Source organism: Notolabrus celidotus, chromosome 12 (genome assembly GCF_009762535.1).
Source record: "Notolabrus celidotus isolate fNotCel1 chromosome 12, fNotCel1.pri, whole genome shotgun sequence".
Lineage (NCBI taxonomy): Eukaryota > Metazoa > Chordata > Actinopteri > Labriformes > Labridae > Notolabrus > Notolabrus celidotus.
Genome location: NC_048283.1, coordinates 17,111,521 through 17,126,251, shown reverse-complemented (window position 1 = coordinate 17,126,251; position 14,731 = coordinate 17,111,521). Strand labels below are relative to the sequence as shown.

The following is a 14,731-nucleotide window of genomic DNA, read 5'->3' as shown; positions in this document are numbered from 1 at the left end:
TAAGTAGATCAGAAAATGACACCATGCGTACAAACAACAGACAGCACAACATCCTGTAAAATGGTTTTTAATTTACTTTTTTGTTTTTGTACTCTTCCTCTCCTCTGAGATGACTGGTTTTAGAAATGGATTCACACTCCCCTCTCTTTTTGCTCTCTCCTGTGTGTGGGCTGATATGTCACTATGCAGGCATCTGTTGGCTTCTATGGAAGGGCAGGACGCACAGTACAAACTATGCAATGAGTCCTCCAACACTCTTAATCTGGCTTCCTCTTAAGATTCATCTGTGTTCATGGATGTCAGAGATTCAGACTTGTACCAAAGCTCAGATATATAGAGACACAAAACCATTTTTTTAACAGAACTTGTACAAAGTGGCAGACCGAGTTTTCAGCGTTCATCACATGGGCTTCCTCCCTCTTGTCTCTCGGCGTTTTCAAAACACTGGAGAGGACAGAGTCTTTCCTTCCTCAGCATGGTGACACATTTATCAAAAGGTTAACAGAAAAAAACAACAGCTATTTTAGAACTTCATGACCATGTTAAAATGCACCATTTCAAAACATGTTTCTTCTCCATTTGATTCCTGGGACAACAACTCAGAGGTGTCATGAAAAATGCTGTGCCTTTAGAATGTATTCACCCCACTTTGACTTTGAATGTTTTACTGTTTTACAGTAGTGGAGGTAATCATGTTAGATGCACATCAACTGGGGAGATGCAGATTTATACAAATTAACAAAATTCTTAACTGCACAAATATCCTAAAATACTCAATAGAGGCACCTTTGGTAGCAGTTACAGCACGAGGGCTACTTCAATCAGCCTGTAACAACTTCACAAATCTGGAAACTAATTCCTTTAAAGCTAATGTGGTCAAGATGCATGCATGTGGAGCTCTGACACCAAATCTGAAATTGGCCTGAGGTCTAGACACAGACCTTTCCATACCAGGCCTTCATGTTGTGTTCTAATTAAGCCAACGATTTGTAGATTTGGCCTTAAGTTTTCATTCATCTTGATGTAAAATAAACCTATAAAGGTTGATATTTTTTCACAAATTTAACCATCCACTGCCACGAGCTGTCCAGTGTCTGTGGCAGAGAAGCCTCCACACAGCATGATACCGCCAACACCAGCAGGTTTCATGATGGTGTCATGTCAAAGCACTTTGCATTATTTTCTGTTCGTTTTTGAGAAGATTTCAACTGATTTAGTGATGTGAAACAGTAACGCATAACAGTCCAAAGGGGGAGATACTTTGTATAAGCACTGGAAGAGACATCTTATCTTTAACCATTTAGTACCAAGGGATGAGAGGACGTGTCTCAGTGAGGCAGAGTAGCTCTGTCTCCTTACCTTCTGTCTCAAGTCATGTTTGAAATCATGTCACCCTAGCTAAAGTATTTAAAAATATTTTTCTATTCCTTCAGAGTTGTGTGTAGAGAAGATATGGAGGTAAAGCTACTTCAAACAGGCATACTGTTATTACTTGTGCTATACAAATGAATTAGACTAGAGTTGGTCATATTGAGATGCAGTCATGAGGTCAAGTGAGACTAAAGTATCCCCTACCAGACAGGCTGGACTACCCACAGATAAGAACCGTACGACTGGAGTGAAGGAACTGTTCTTGGACTCTTTTTCCATAAAAAGCCGGGTGATGGAAAAAAAATGAATAAAATAAAGAAAACTCTGTATTTAATTTAGACTGACAATGAGACTCCCATGTAGCACAAACATATTTACAAGCTCCAAAAAAAAAAAAAAGTAAAAACACTTCTCATAATGCCCCTGACCCCTGCCTGCATGATTTCTCCGTTACCCCATTTCCGTTTGATCCAAAATAAAAATTGTACGTGAAAGAGTTATGAAAATATAGATTTTTCCAACATGGTTGTGTCTTGGACTGCTTCTCTTTATCTCCAATTTCTCCTCCTCTTTTCTCTTCATTCTCCATTTCTATATCTCTTTCTCTTCAGTATAGGTGTTGGGTGTTGCTGTTCCGCTGGCCTGTCCCAACCCTAACCCCTTCCCTGACCCCGGGGTGTGGCATTGAGTCACAGGTTCACTTGAGGGCTGTAGAGGGTCACAGCTCGTCGCGGCCCCGTGTGAGGATGGTATAGCGGGTCTCGCTGGGCGCCAGCTTCTGGAATGAGCTCTCTGGAGGTTCGCTGGCCACTTCTCCTGCTGTCTCCTCCTGAGAGAGGTATTCAAATTTCAACCCAACAGACAAGTTTCACGTGATGTGACAAAGTGTTGGTATTGTGGCTGAACTTGTCTTACCAGTCCAGGCGTGCTGTCTGTGGGGTCAGGACCGTGGTGGAACTCTCTGTGGAGCTTTCCGGAGTGAAGGTCCAACACAAACTGTTTCAGCTTGCCAGGGATACTAAAACACAGAACACAGAAAAAACACAGAATTGTTCTTTACTTATTCTTTAAAACCTCGGATTCTTTCCTCTGAGGAACTTTCATGTCAACATATCAGACTTAAACTCTTGGTCTAAATTAATCTAGTCAGCCAGGTGACGGTGCTGCCTATTCATCTCCCAAAATGCTTGTGCAAAATGCAAAATGCATTTTTCAAAGTCTTTGTTTTGTACTGTAACTATGTGTGTTCATGGTGCTCTGCAAGGACTCTTCCTTATTGTTATTTACCTGCTGCTGTTATAACTGCTATTCAGCCTCCTAGATGTTTTGTTGTGTACCTGAACCCACCCATCATGAATTGGTTATGAATTATCATGTACCCCCCACCAGTGTCATGTCCAGTGTTGTGGTGTCTCCTATTATATTGTATTTTTTTCTTTTCTATGACTGTTTATGTCTTGTCTTATGTCTCTGTGTACTTGCACTTTTGAAAAATCTAAATAATAATAAAACAATTTTTAAAGTTCTATAGAGGGACCTCAAAACATAGCAGTGCTTTGTTTGTCTTCAGTGATTTTACCTTCTTGTAATGAAGCATGTTATGGATTCCTGACTCCTATGATTGGTGAATATGAATTTTACACAAAGAGAAAAGTACCAAAAAATGCCGGCAGCAGCTAATTCTCTTAGATCACTTTCACTCGCCACTTCAAAAGCAGTCTTTGTAGGAGTGGTTCTCGTATGAGCTACATGGACGGTGTGTCTGACCAAGGCATTCCTACACGCAAACTTCTGCTATACGACTACAGAGCAGGTCAGAGTTGATGTAAGACAAAACAGCTTGAGGCAGTTGCTGAAGACAGAAGTCCCTGTGGATGCGTCATGAAGCAGCATCATTCCACATCAGCACCGTTCTGTGAAGTGTGCTCGTTAACGACAGGTCATGAGCTGTTGTCTTGTCTCACAAGCGGAGCGTGTCCCCGGTCACAGCTAACCCCTTGTGTCACACGCACACACACACATATATACGTATAAAACATACACTGCACTGATGTAATTACAAGCTGTGTGCCACATGCAGTGGTGATGTGATGTAATTAGGCCGAGGAGGGCTGGTCAGTCCTCGGGGCTTCTTTATATCTGATCAGACCCTGATTGGGGACTGGAAGAGGCGGAGTGTTGGAGGGTGGAATAAATAAGATTAAATTAGATTAGACCGGATTAGTTTAGCACTTATTGCACGTGCCAAATCATGTCACATTAGCTCCGGTGTCCTGGCCCATTCATATAGGACAGATTTAAGGAGGTGTGACATTTCTCTGGTGTTTAGTGCACGGTGAGTTATGGTGTGTGTGTGTGTCTGTGTATGTGTGTAATAAAATTAACCTAATTTAAGGAGACCCTGTTATGAACAATTTCACTTGCAGCATCAGTGTCAGGTAATAATTGTTCAAAAACGCCCAAAAGAATGCGGCATACATCAGACTAATTTGACATCAGGTGATTAATTTGTTCATAACAGGAGCATTTGATGGGATTTCATTTCCATATGGCACATTCCTTTTTTTGTCTTCAACAGTTAGCAACCACTACACTCCTTTCACAAAACTTTTTCCATTCATCACACATTGATAACACTGTGCATCTCATTTATTAAAGGATGCAAACTGAACCATTCTACACGAAAAAGTGAAAGGTGTTACTTACGCGACGTCTTGGAAGTCAGGGAAGACATACATGTGTCTGAATGAGTCTATAGCGATGACGGGACAGTCAGCTGGAGTTTTTTGAATGTGGAGCAGGGGATGTCGGAACTTCTCACAGTCCGCATGCAGAAAGTTAATCGACCCTTTAAAGGAGACAAAATGTTAGAAACAAAACTTCTACAACAGATGTTCGACTCACAAACGACTAACAACACACATCCGAACCTTTCTCGCCGATGAGCTGTCGAGCCACTTCTTGCTGAAACCTCTCTAAGCTCTCTGTGTCCTCTTTGGAGTGGAACAAGATGAGGAATGGGATTCCTTCTTCAGTCAGCTCCTGTCACACAAACACACACACAGGAGTAAAGGCCCTGATAACATCACGGACATTTTTTCCTGTAAATATCTATTTGTATCCTGCAACTACATGTACAGGTTCATATATCTAGCATCTGCTATAATAACAATGTGGAAGGGAAAAGAAAGAAGGCAACAAACCTCTCCATTTTCAAAGGTGATCTCCCTGACCAAAGGCACACACTTGTCCTGTGCCCAGGCAAAGGTCAGGTCGAAGTTTGAGAGTGAGCCGAGGTAGATCATGTCAGGGCTGTTCTCCCCAACGGGCTTGTAGATAATATTGTCTCCGCTAAAGCGCTCTGGCTCAGATACATCGCTGAGGGAGTGAATCAGGTCATATAGGTTTCACATACATACAGACTTCTTTTGAATGGTTACAGAAATAAATCTCAAAGGTGTCTCACCCAAAACCAGCAGTGAATGTGCAGTCATCACGAAGGATATTGGCAACTTTTTCATATGTGTGGTAGTTATCGGAGTCCTTTGTTTCAAAGAAAGCGATGATGTTTCTCTTGCTTCTCTGTTGAGTGAAAGACAAAGGAAGGAAAAGAAATGATGCCAATTTATTTTACAACAAATTACATTTTCATGGATACAGTGTGTTTTTTGGAACTCACGTCTACAGTCTTAATCTCGTCCAATGACTGTATCTCTTTCACAGGATCAACCTGCTGCTGGCGGATGAAGTCTGCGATGGCCGCCACTGACCTCTGACCCCTGTATTCCCTCTTCATCATCATCCCATTGCGGAACAACTTCAGCGTTGGATACTTGGTGATGCGGTACCGCTGGGCTATGTCGGCTGCACAGGGGGAAAAAGTTAAGTAAAGAAAGGACAAAATCAATTGATGAAGAGGAAGAAGTGGAGTAAAAACACATGGGGATGGGCGGATGAGGAGCGGAGCAGTGACGAGACGGGCGGTTAAACCTCACTCTGAAAACACTGCCTTCAGTCAGCTCTGAGCTCTGATCTCCCACATGAAAGCTGCCCCCCACCAAGAGTAAATATTCTCTGTGCACACAGTGAATGAGTGTGTGAGTCTGTGCATGTGGCAGGTGTCAATCTCCCTGCGGGGTGTCTCTAAGCCTCCCGTCTTCACAGGAAGCAGCAGTTTTGTCATTAGTCTTCAAACAGTTTGCAGGTCATCAATAATTCTCTTTAATTTGCTTTATCTCAAAAGGCTGAGGCTGGCCGTTTATGTGTCTGTGCTTTGGTGTGCTGGGCATCTATGTGTACATATGTGCATCAAATATAGTGAGGGAGTGTGTGTGTGGGTTTTTCACCCCTTTTTTTCTCCTCTGTATATACAATGTGGATGTTTGAGCATTGCAAAGCATTGTATCAGCATCAACAACACCCACCTGCCTTGTATTTTAGTGCTTTTTAAGAATAACATTAATAACAGATGCTTTCAGTTAATTACCAAATAAAAAACATATCCTTTTGTTTTCTCAAATTTAATATATAATGCTTTTGTTTCACAATATTATGTCAAAAAAAAAAACATGTTCACAATGAAATGAGTCTAAAATGTCTTCCTGGTAGCCTGTGTGATTTCTCTCTGTTTTATTTTTAATGTGGCAGGTGAAACAAACAAAACATGATCTATAAATGACTAGGGTTGCAAAATTACGGGAATTTTCAAAGTTGGAAATTTTCCATGGGAATTAACGGGAATAAACCAGGAATTTACTAAATTGAAGGTTGGCTCTTAATAGGGAACTTAAATATAGTTGGGGAAAACATATTTTATCATAATCCTGACTAAGACAACCAGATTTCATGCAAGTACAGTTGAATATCTATGCAGAGCCATCCTCTACAAGGCTGGACAGTGACACTGAAGAGGAAGAGTCAGAGTTGGATGTTGAGGAAGTGGACATGGAGGATGTTGATGAGACCCAGGAAGAGCCCATGTCCCATGGCCTGAAAGGGTTTAGCAAAAATGCAGAGGCTAGGCTTGAGAAGCTTGATTTATTTGCATGTTGAATGGGACTTTGGGAGAGGGGCTCTTTTCTTTTAACATTTTGAATGGGACTTTGTTGGGATTGCATTTTTGTTAATTTTTGAATGGGTTGGGTCGGGGGGATGAGTAATATTTACCTCAACATTCATGTTTTTGTTCTTCAATGAAAGAATTGATTGTTCAATAAAATATTTAACACTTGATAAAGTTCTACTTACAAATAAATCTGTTTTAATTGTATTATTTTGGATGGATGTCTGCTTATAGCAAAACATATATATGCTTGGATATGATACCTTTCCATTAAATTACCCTCAATTCCCAGTTAATTCCCATAATTCCCATGGAAAGTTTCCAATTTGGAATATTTCCAAAATTCCCCAGCTTAACTTCCCATGGAAATTTACCAGACATTTTCCACCCCTTTGCAACCCCATAAATGACAATAATGTAAATTGCACGTTTAGTCTGTATGTTGCAGTTTTATATGTCTAATGGCGATGTTTAAGGTAACCAATAACAAACTAAAAGGAAAGTGAAACTCACAGTGTTGGTCACAGTCAACACGAGCAAACACCACCTGCTTGGTGTTCGGAAACTCCTCCCTCACTACATTAGATGACTCCTCGAAAATCGGATGGAGCATCTGACTGAACCTGCACCTGCATGGGAGGGAGGGGGAACAGTGTGAGGTCAAATCAAATGCAATATTTTTTTCCAAAATAATTGAATGGATTTATCGAATACACAACAGACTAACTTTAGATATATTTGTTAATGTTGTACAATGATTTTTGTCTGTATCAGCTTTCAAAAAGAATAAAAGTAGAATATGTTTGATTAAAACAGACAGCGCAGAAATAATTTCAAAATAAATTAGTTACATTTGTAAAATTATCATTATAGCATCAAGTAGTCATACAAAACAACTACTTGATGAGCAAGAAGTTGATGAAATCCACCAAGCGGAGGTTAAATGGCTGGAATAGAGAAAGGAAAGACTTACCAGTCAGCGTAAAAATTCACTAAAGACACCCCAGCATTATCTGCAAGGAAACACACAAACAGGAAAAACACATAAGCCTCTATACGTAACTGAATACTAACAGGGATGTATGTTCTGCCAGTAGCATAAATTAATTAGGCTAATCAATGTTAAAGCCCTCAATTTCCATTCACTGAGGGAAATATCTAAATCAGAGAGCATTCATATAGAGCACTTTGATAAGACAATTCAGAAACCACTAAACTAAGGGTCGTATACATTCATGAGACACAGATTTCTAAAATGTTACTGAATGTTTGTCTGGTAAAAGGCAAGCCAGGGACTTTCAGGGAGGTTAGACCTGCAGCAATTTTAAGGACACATTATTTAAGAAATTACATCAATGAAAAAATTACTTTGTTTTAAGGTTATTGAAGTTTTTGAGGAACCATATCTCATGAGTATTAGAATTTAGAGAAATGCAGTGATGGGTAGTGGTGCAACGGATCATCATTGGTCTGTGATCCGTACAGATGCCTCTCCACGGTTCGGCACGGACGTGGTCCGCGGATTGGTTGATGAAAAAAAAAAAAAAGTTGCTCGTGTTCTCGTGATGACCGCATGTTCAATCCACAATCACTATGCAGACAGGCTGTTACTGGGTCACTTAGAGTCCAATGCTGGAGTGCAATTTTTTACTTTCACTTTTGTTTATGGAGCAGTTCTCATATTGGCACTTTGCCAGCTGTAGGACCCTAGAATGCACGAAAACGGTATGTTCATAGTTTGCAGCTCAAAGAAAAGTGGACGGTGAAAATCAGCGATTGAAAGAAGACTGGATTGAAACTTTTGATGTGAATGAGGCAGGACTGGGCCCACAGATAGGGTGCTTTGCACATGCAGTAAATTTTGAGTTGAATGTTGTTTTTATTTAATGGGCAAAGTGTTTTACAAAATAAATGGAGGGACAAAGTTATATTTGTCTTGTCTTCTTTCTTTTTTTCTTTTATTTTGCTGATCCAAAAAATGATCCAATCCGTGACTCAAAACCGTGATACGATCCGAACCATGACTTTTTTGATCCGTTGCACCCCTAGTGAAGGGTGTTGCCAGTATGAAGATTAAGAAAACCCTCACCCTGAACACACAACTACTAATATAGCTGAATATATTACAGGATATCCTGTCAATCGAACTTGACTTTGTGTGTCTCATTATTTTTGCCACCTCTAGCTGATCTGTTAAAGAGAGGTATGTTAACTGTTTAATGAAGTGGACTAAATCTAAACATCCTGTACGGAGGTAAAGATGTAACATGAATATATGTACAACCTGAATTTAATCTAAACTGGGACTGTGTAAAATGTTGATAAAAAAAAGAGAACTTGACAACAAAACCCACACACAAACAAAAGTGTAACGCTAAAAAAAACACCTTGAGGAACATCTACCAACTATAAATGTAAAATGGCAGCAGGTCTGTAGCATGACTGGGTATAAAAATGGCATTCTAGAGAGGCTGAGTCTCTCAGAAGTAAAGATAGAAAGAGGTTCACCACTCTGTGAAAGACCGTGTAAGACAATAGTTCAATCATTTAAGAAAAATTTTCCTCAGGGTAAAATTGCAAAGAATTTGTGGATTCCATCATCTATAGTACATGATGTCATTCAAAGATTCAGAGAATGTAGAGAACAAACTTTGTTCACAAGGGACAAGGCCGAAAAAAACAAACCTGGATGGCTGGGCCCTCGGGTATCACTGCATTAAAACAGACATGACTCTGCAGTGCAAATCACTGCATTCTGTAAGGTACATGTAGCTGACTAATTTAGGAACATTTACTGTCAAAGAGTAAACCATTTTATTTAATTTGGGTTTAATTGCTGTACAGTTGCACTTTTCAAATGTTCCCTGTGAACAGAGGTTATGTTTACTTACTATGTTAAATGTGAAATTGGCCAAATTTGCCCGTGTTGTGTTTATTGTTATGAATGTCTCATGGAGAGCAGCCTTCAAGTTTTAAGAAGGATGCATCTTTTTGTATGAATTTTGTTTGAAAGCAATTGTTACATACAGTTTTAAGTATTACGTATATTTCTTATTTTGCACAAGAAATGATAGTACATAACAAATGTGATAAGAGTATCACCATAATACTGTACGCTAATTCCAATACAGAAGAGAATTGATGATCTCTGCAATTAGGTGTGCGAAAAAAAATAGTGGTATCGGCTACATGAGTTGTAAAATATCGGCGTATCGGCAAAAAAAAACAATATTGTGCATCCCTAGCTCAAATCACGTCCAAAAACATTGTCTGTGAATAAAGACCATTGCTGAATACACAACTGCAGGTTACAATTGCACAATCAAGAGAGGAAACCATAACACCTAAGTCCATCTGAGGTGGGAAGTGGAAACTCTTTTACGGTCTGACAAATCAAAACTTGACATTCTGTTGGGAAATCATGGGTGCTGCATCTTTCACTCTTGAGGAGAGGAACAGCCCAGCTAGTATTCAGTGCAGAGACCAAAAACCAAATCTGTGATGGTATGTGGATTCCCAAGTGCACATGGCGTGAGTAGCCTACACGTCGTGTAAGGCACCATTAATGCTGAACAATATACTGGTGTTAGAGCAACACATGCTGCCAACCACACAATGCCCATTTTAGGGAAGACCTTGCTGATTTCATCAAGACAATGCCCAACCACACACCACATTTGTTAAAACAGCATGGCTCTGTAGTAGAAGAGTCCCGGCAAAGGAGACCCCAAACTGTTGAGTGGCTGAAATACTATATCAAGCAAGAAAAGTTCATTTCACTTTCAAAACTCCAGAAGCTGGTCTCCTTGGTTCCCAAACATTTACAGTGTTGTTAAAAGAAGAGGTGATGACACACAGTGGTCAATAGGCCCTCGTCTTGACTCTATTGAAATGTGTTGCTAGCATCACATTCACAAAACGATACGATTTCCAGTTTCAACATTTGTGAATTTGTCTTTCCACAAATTTGAATGATTGGAAAGGCAACAAATTCTGTTTTTAAAAACATTTTACACAGTGTCCCAGCTTTTTTGAAATTGGGGTTGTATCTCTTAAATAACAGAAAAATGGAAAACAAAGACCTGAATGAGTATTAAAGAATTATCAGGACATTTTCGAAAATATTTACTTCAGCCCCAAGAATTAGATTATAAAAGAAAAACAAGGAATTAATCTGTTTCACATGCTTGATGTCTCCAGGCAGAGCTCAGCCAAACAGCTGTTGGCTACAGCTTTACTTTGAAATAATAGGTTTGAGAGTTAAACGGTTCATCCTTTCTAATTCTCAGCAAACAATTATTGTTATTTCCTTAAAGTTCTAACTGCTACTTTTGAAGATTGATGCCTTACTTAGGATCTCATCGATGTTGTTCGAGTCCAGACTGGTGATTTCTGATTTTCCAGGAGTAGAGAGGCCCATCGCCTGCAAACACACAGGAAAGAGATTGCTCAGCCACATAAAAACACAAACATGAAGTTTAGACAACCCTAAACACAGAGGAGAACAAAATTCTTGGGTCATTTGACCAAGATGGCACAAGTTAATTGAGTGCTAAGGGGTATATTCAGGACATACAATGTGAAATGCTGAGTGAGCCAACAAGCTTCTCAATCTGCAATCACATCAAAGTAGAATATATTCAGAACTTTTAATCTTTATTTCTAGCTGCATGCAATTGTTATTATTTTGCTTTAGAGTAGTTAAGCTGTCGAGCACCAAGGTGTCCTTTTAATCTTTCTGTTACTCCTCCAGTGACTCACAATGTGTCCCCATGAACTTGAGAAATGTAATGTATCCAGTGGGTGTGCTTCTCGCCATTTCGCCAGTAAGTTGTTCCTGGTACTCGGCTAAATATACAGCAAACAATGTAACCTCTGCCTGAAGAGGAACTCATACTGTCCTGCATTAACTATCTTATAGGACATCTTTGAAAATGTTCTGGATTTACGTAAAGCAAAGAAAAAATGAGGGAGGTATGCATTACACTATTGTTAAACACCTCACACGGCACCTATACCAATGAATGGTCTAACAGTGTTTTTCGACCGCAGGAACTTTACCCCGGAACTAGGGATTTAACCCCTGAACTACATGCATTTCGACCGGAGGAACCAGGGTCTAAATTTAGTTCAGGGGTAGATAATCTCCCCCCTGAAAAGCCCCTGCTTGAGGGTAGTACTTTTCAAAGGTCCTGGGGCTTGCGGTTGAACGTAACAGTGTTTGTGGAGTTTACACAGTTGTTGAAACACAGAGGGAGTTCCTGGGAATGCAAACTAGTTTAGTTTTTTATTAAGCTTTCAAAATATCATTTAATATAAAATAAAAATTCTCCATACGTCACTGGTCTGATTTGCAAAATCTACCTGGGACTTCAGCTCGCGGTCGAAACGCAGACAACAATGGGAGCACAGGAACCTTTGGTTCCAGGGAAAGTAGTTCTGGGGGCTAAAAGTCCCCGGAACTCTTGGTCGAAATGCAAAAAAAACTCAGATCTTACATCTTGAATCTTCCTTGCGGGTAAATTAAAAAAGCACGAGGTCATGATTATGATGTACCAACAGAGTTGTTTTTCATTCTACCTCTAGACAGAGCCACATGTATTTGATCCCTTAGAGATTAGATTAGAGAAAATTCAACATGGCCAAAAATATATTTTTGGGGGGAGGGGTGAAATGCTGGAAAGAATACCTATAATTTGAGGTGCTAAATGCCATCTGTAAAGACAGAGCACCAAAAAAAACATGGCTTAAATAAACTCTTCGTAATGCGCCTGGTATATAATGTGGTAAATGTAGTCAACTTCTCCAAAATATTCAGTCTTTAACTCAGATGATTACTCAAGACTGTCAATGCTGTCCCATATTTATGCATCCTGATTATGTTGAATACAAATATTAAACAAAAGCACTGTAAGCGATAGTTCTGTGACAATAAAAAGCATTACAGTTGTGCTTGCATACTTTATCAGTCTGCTGTGATCTGTGCTCAAGATCCTATTCAAACAGGATATACCATTTAATTCTGATGGCAAGTGTGACAAACACAAATATAAAGAATATAAGTATGGGTTATCATGAAAGCTCCAGCTGTGAAACATTTTGAGAGCTCACACTGCATAATGTATGTTACTAAGTAATCGGGTACTCTGTATGTAATCAAAACTTTTGCTCACTCACAAACAAACCTTCATAGTCAGTGTTGTTTCAAGGTGTTTTAAATGAAAATTAGGGCTGGGACTTACACTTGTATGATCATTTGGGCGATAATTTGCATCTTTTTTTGTTAAATAATGACAAAATCAAGTTCATAGAGTCTAAGAATAATAGAAAATATTCTGTCTTACGTCTCTGAGCCCACTTGGACATTTTCAAATGACTTGTTTTATCAGATTACAATATATTTGTTGAACATTATTATACAAATATGACAAAGGTCTGCAGTTAATTCTACCTTTTGAGATGCTGCAATCAGTAACATTTTGAAGCTTTTCGTGAAAATCATATGAACTTACTTACTAAAATTGTTACTGAAATATTTATCTAGACAAACAATGTACATTTCAGTTCCCTGGGGAAAAATGTAATCCCTTTTAAAAGTTAATCCATTTAATCATAAAAAAACAAAACACTGCATTTTGCCACATCAGACCAGTCTGCTACTGATGACACTGGATGTCACAGTTGAAGTCATCAAACTAGTGAAGACACTTATTTGGAGCGTAAAGTACAGTGGCCCTGAAGGATAAAACAAATCTACAAAAGATGAAACACTTTTACAACGTTGGAGACAATTTTACAAACGACGGAACACTTTAACCATTGAGTCTGACTCCTTTTAGCCTGAGGCCATTTCATCTGAATTCACATGATGAAGGTTTGTGGAGATATGACAGAGCTTTTCCAGAGGCATGATGCTTTTTCATCTGAGGTCTGACACCTCTCTCTGAGACCCGAGGATGTCCTAATATGTAAACCATGTCCATCTCTGTTTGGTTTCTCTCCATCAAAACAAACTAAATGACCCCTCACTCGATCACTTCCGGTATTTGGTACATTCCCTTTCCGTAAAAATGAAATGTTAATTTGTTTCAGAAATGGTAAACATGTTCCGTTGTTTGTAAAATGTGTTCCTTAAATGTAAATTTGTTTTGGCCTCGGTAAAAGTGTTTTGCTGATGTAATTTTGTTTTATAAAATGTTAAAATGTTTCCCAGAATGTAAATTTGTCTCCCAAATTTGTAAAAGTGTTTCCTCCTTCAGGGCCACCGTACATTAAACTAGTGAAGACACTTATTTGGAGCGTGAAGAGTGGAGTTAAAAGTTTTCATTAAAGGCCCAAAGTCTTCTACTAGCAGAACCGCTCTGTTCAGTCCAGTTCCGGGTTGTCAACCAATAGGAATGAGCCACAACAGAGGAACTCACCAACCGGCGAGCATAATTCAGAGACACTCACAGATGCACTGAGAGTCCGAAAATACATTTCTTCAAACGTATTATAACAAGTATCGAGTCTGATCACACAAAACAGGCCAACACATTCGGTAAAGAAACGCTACAGTAAACCATGGAAGCATTTAGCAGCTGTCTCATTGCACTGGATTCGTGGTAGCACCTAATGCTAAATGGATGCTGCACCGCTCTTAAACAAAGTTATCAGAGTCCAGCTATGGCTCCTTTCTAAAAGTCTGTGATGAATTAACACCTTACTGATCATTAAGGGAGACAACTCTCTAACACACGTTACAGGAAGTTATATTTCACATAACACTACAGCTAACGTTGGTCAACACTACCGGCTAAGTTGATAATTCAGTTTGATAACTTGACTAGTTATGGAATAGTTTGACGTTAACTAGATCAAATGCCTTTAAATTTAACCTGCAATATAAGAGCATTCCCAGCAGAGAGTGAATAGGCTTGCTGGTCACCTAAGCCATTTTTAAAGCCACGTCTCATGTCAGCAGGTAGCTAGCAGCTAACCATCCAGCGGCAGGCTAACTAACATTTTGGCTAGCGTTAGCTTTGGCCTTGTTGCTTCAAAAAGCTGAATGCTGAAATGAAAAGCTTACCAGCAGTATAACTGTGACGAAGCGAATATCGAAAGAGGGAGATATTGCAAGTAGTTTCATTGTACAGTGCGGTTGGTGTAGTTGGTGGTGTTCGGGCTTCCCAGTCTTCCTCGACGCCGCTCGTCTCACTGCAGCAGGAAACCAACGGCGAACCAATCTCACGGTGACCACGGAAACGCAAGCGGTGCTTCCTGGTTGCCGCGTAGCTCACTGGGAAATGTAGTTTTTGA

At 39.6% G+C, this 14,731-nt stretch overlaps 1 protein-coding gene across 1 annotated transcript; it reads right to left on the bottom strand.

Annotated features, from left to right (window-relative positions):
• Positions 1–51: 51 nt before the first annotated feature.
• erp44 (endoplasmic reticulum protein 44) lies at positions 52–14,693 on the bottom strand. The gene is made up of 11 exons (XM_034696880.1): positions 14,502–14,693; positions 10,784–10,856; positions 7,407–7,446; positions 6,947–7,062; positions 5,051–5,235; positions 4,838–4,953; positions 4,575–4,749; positions 4,302–4,413; positions 4,078–4,219; positions 2,287–2,389; positions 52–2,200 (listed from the first exon to the last, which is right to left on the bottom strand). The coding sequence occupies exons 1-11, from the start codon at positions 14,559–14,561 to the stop codon at positions 2,090–2,092; spliced, it is 1,233 nt and encodes a 410-aa protein (XP_034552771.1). The 5' UTR covers positions 14,562–14,693; the 3' UTR covers positions 52–2,089.
• Positions 14,694–14,731: the final 38 nt, after the last annotated feature.

Excerpts from the sequence above, each read along its gene's own strand:
- erp44 (XM_034696880.1), bottom strand. The coding sequence starts at position 14,561 with ATGAAACTACTTGCAATATCTCCCTCTTTCGATATTCGCTTCGTCACA. Across the intron at positions 7,447-10,783 it reads CAACATCGATGAGATCCTAA|ATAATGCTGGGGTGTCTTTA; the intron begins GTAAGGCATCAA and ends GTTTCCTTGCAG. Across the intron at positions 4,414-4,574 it reads TCACCTTTGAAAATGGAGAG|GAGCTGACTGAAGAAGGAAT; the intron begins GTTTGTTGCCTT and ends TTTGTGTGACAG.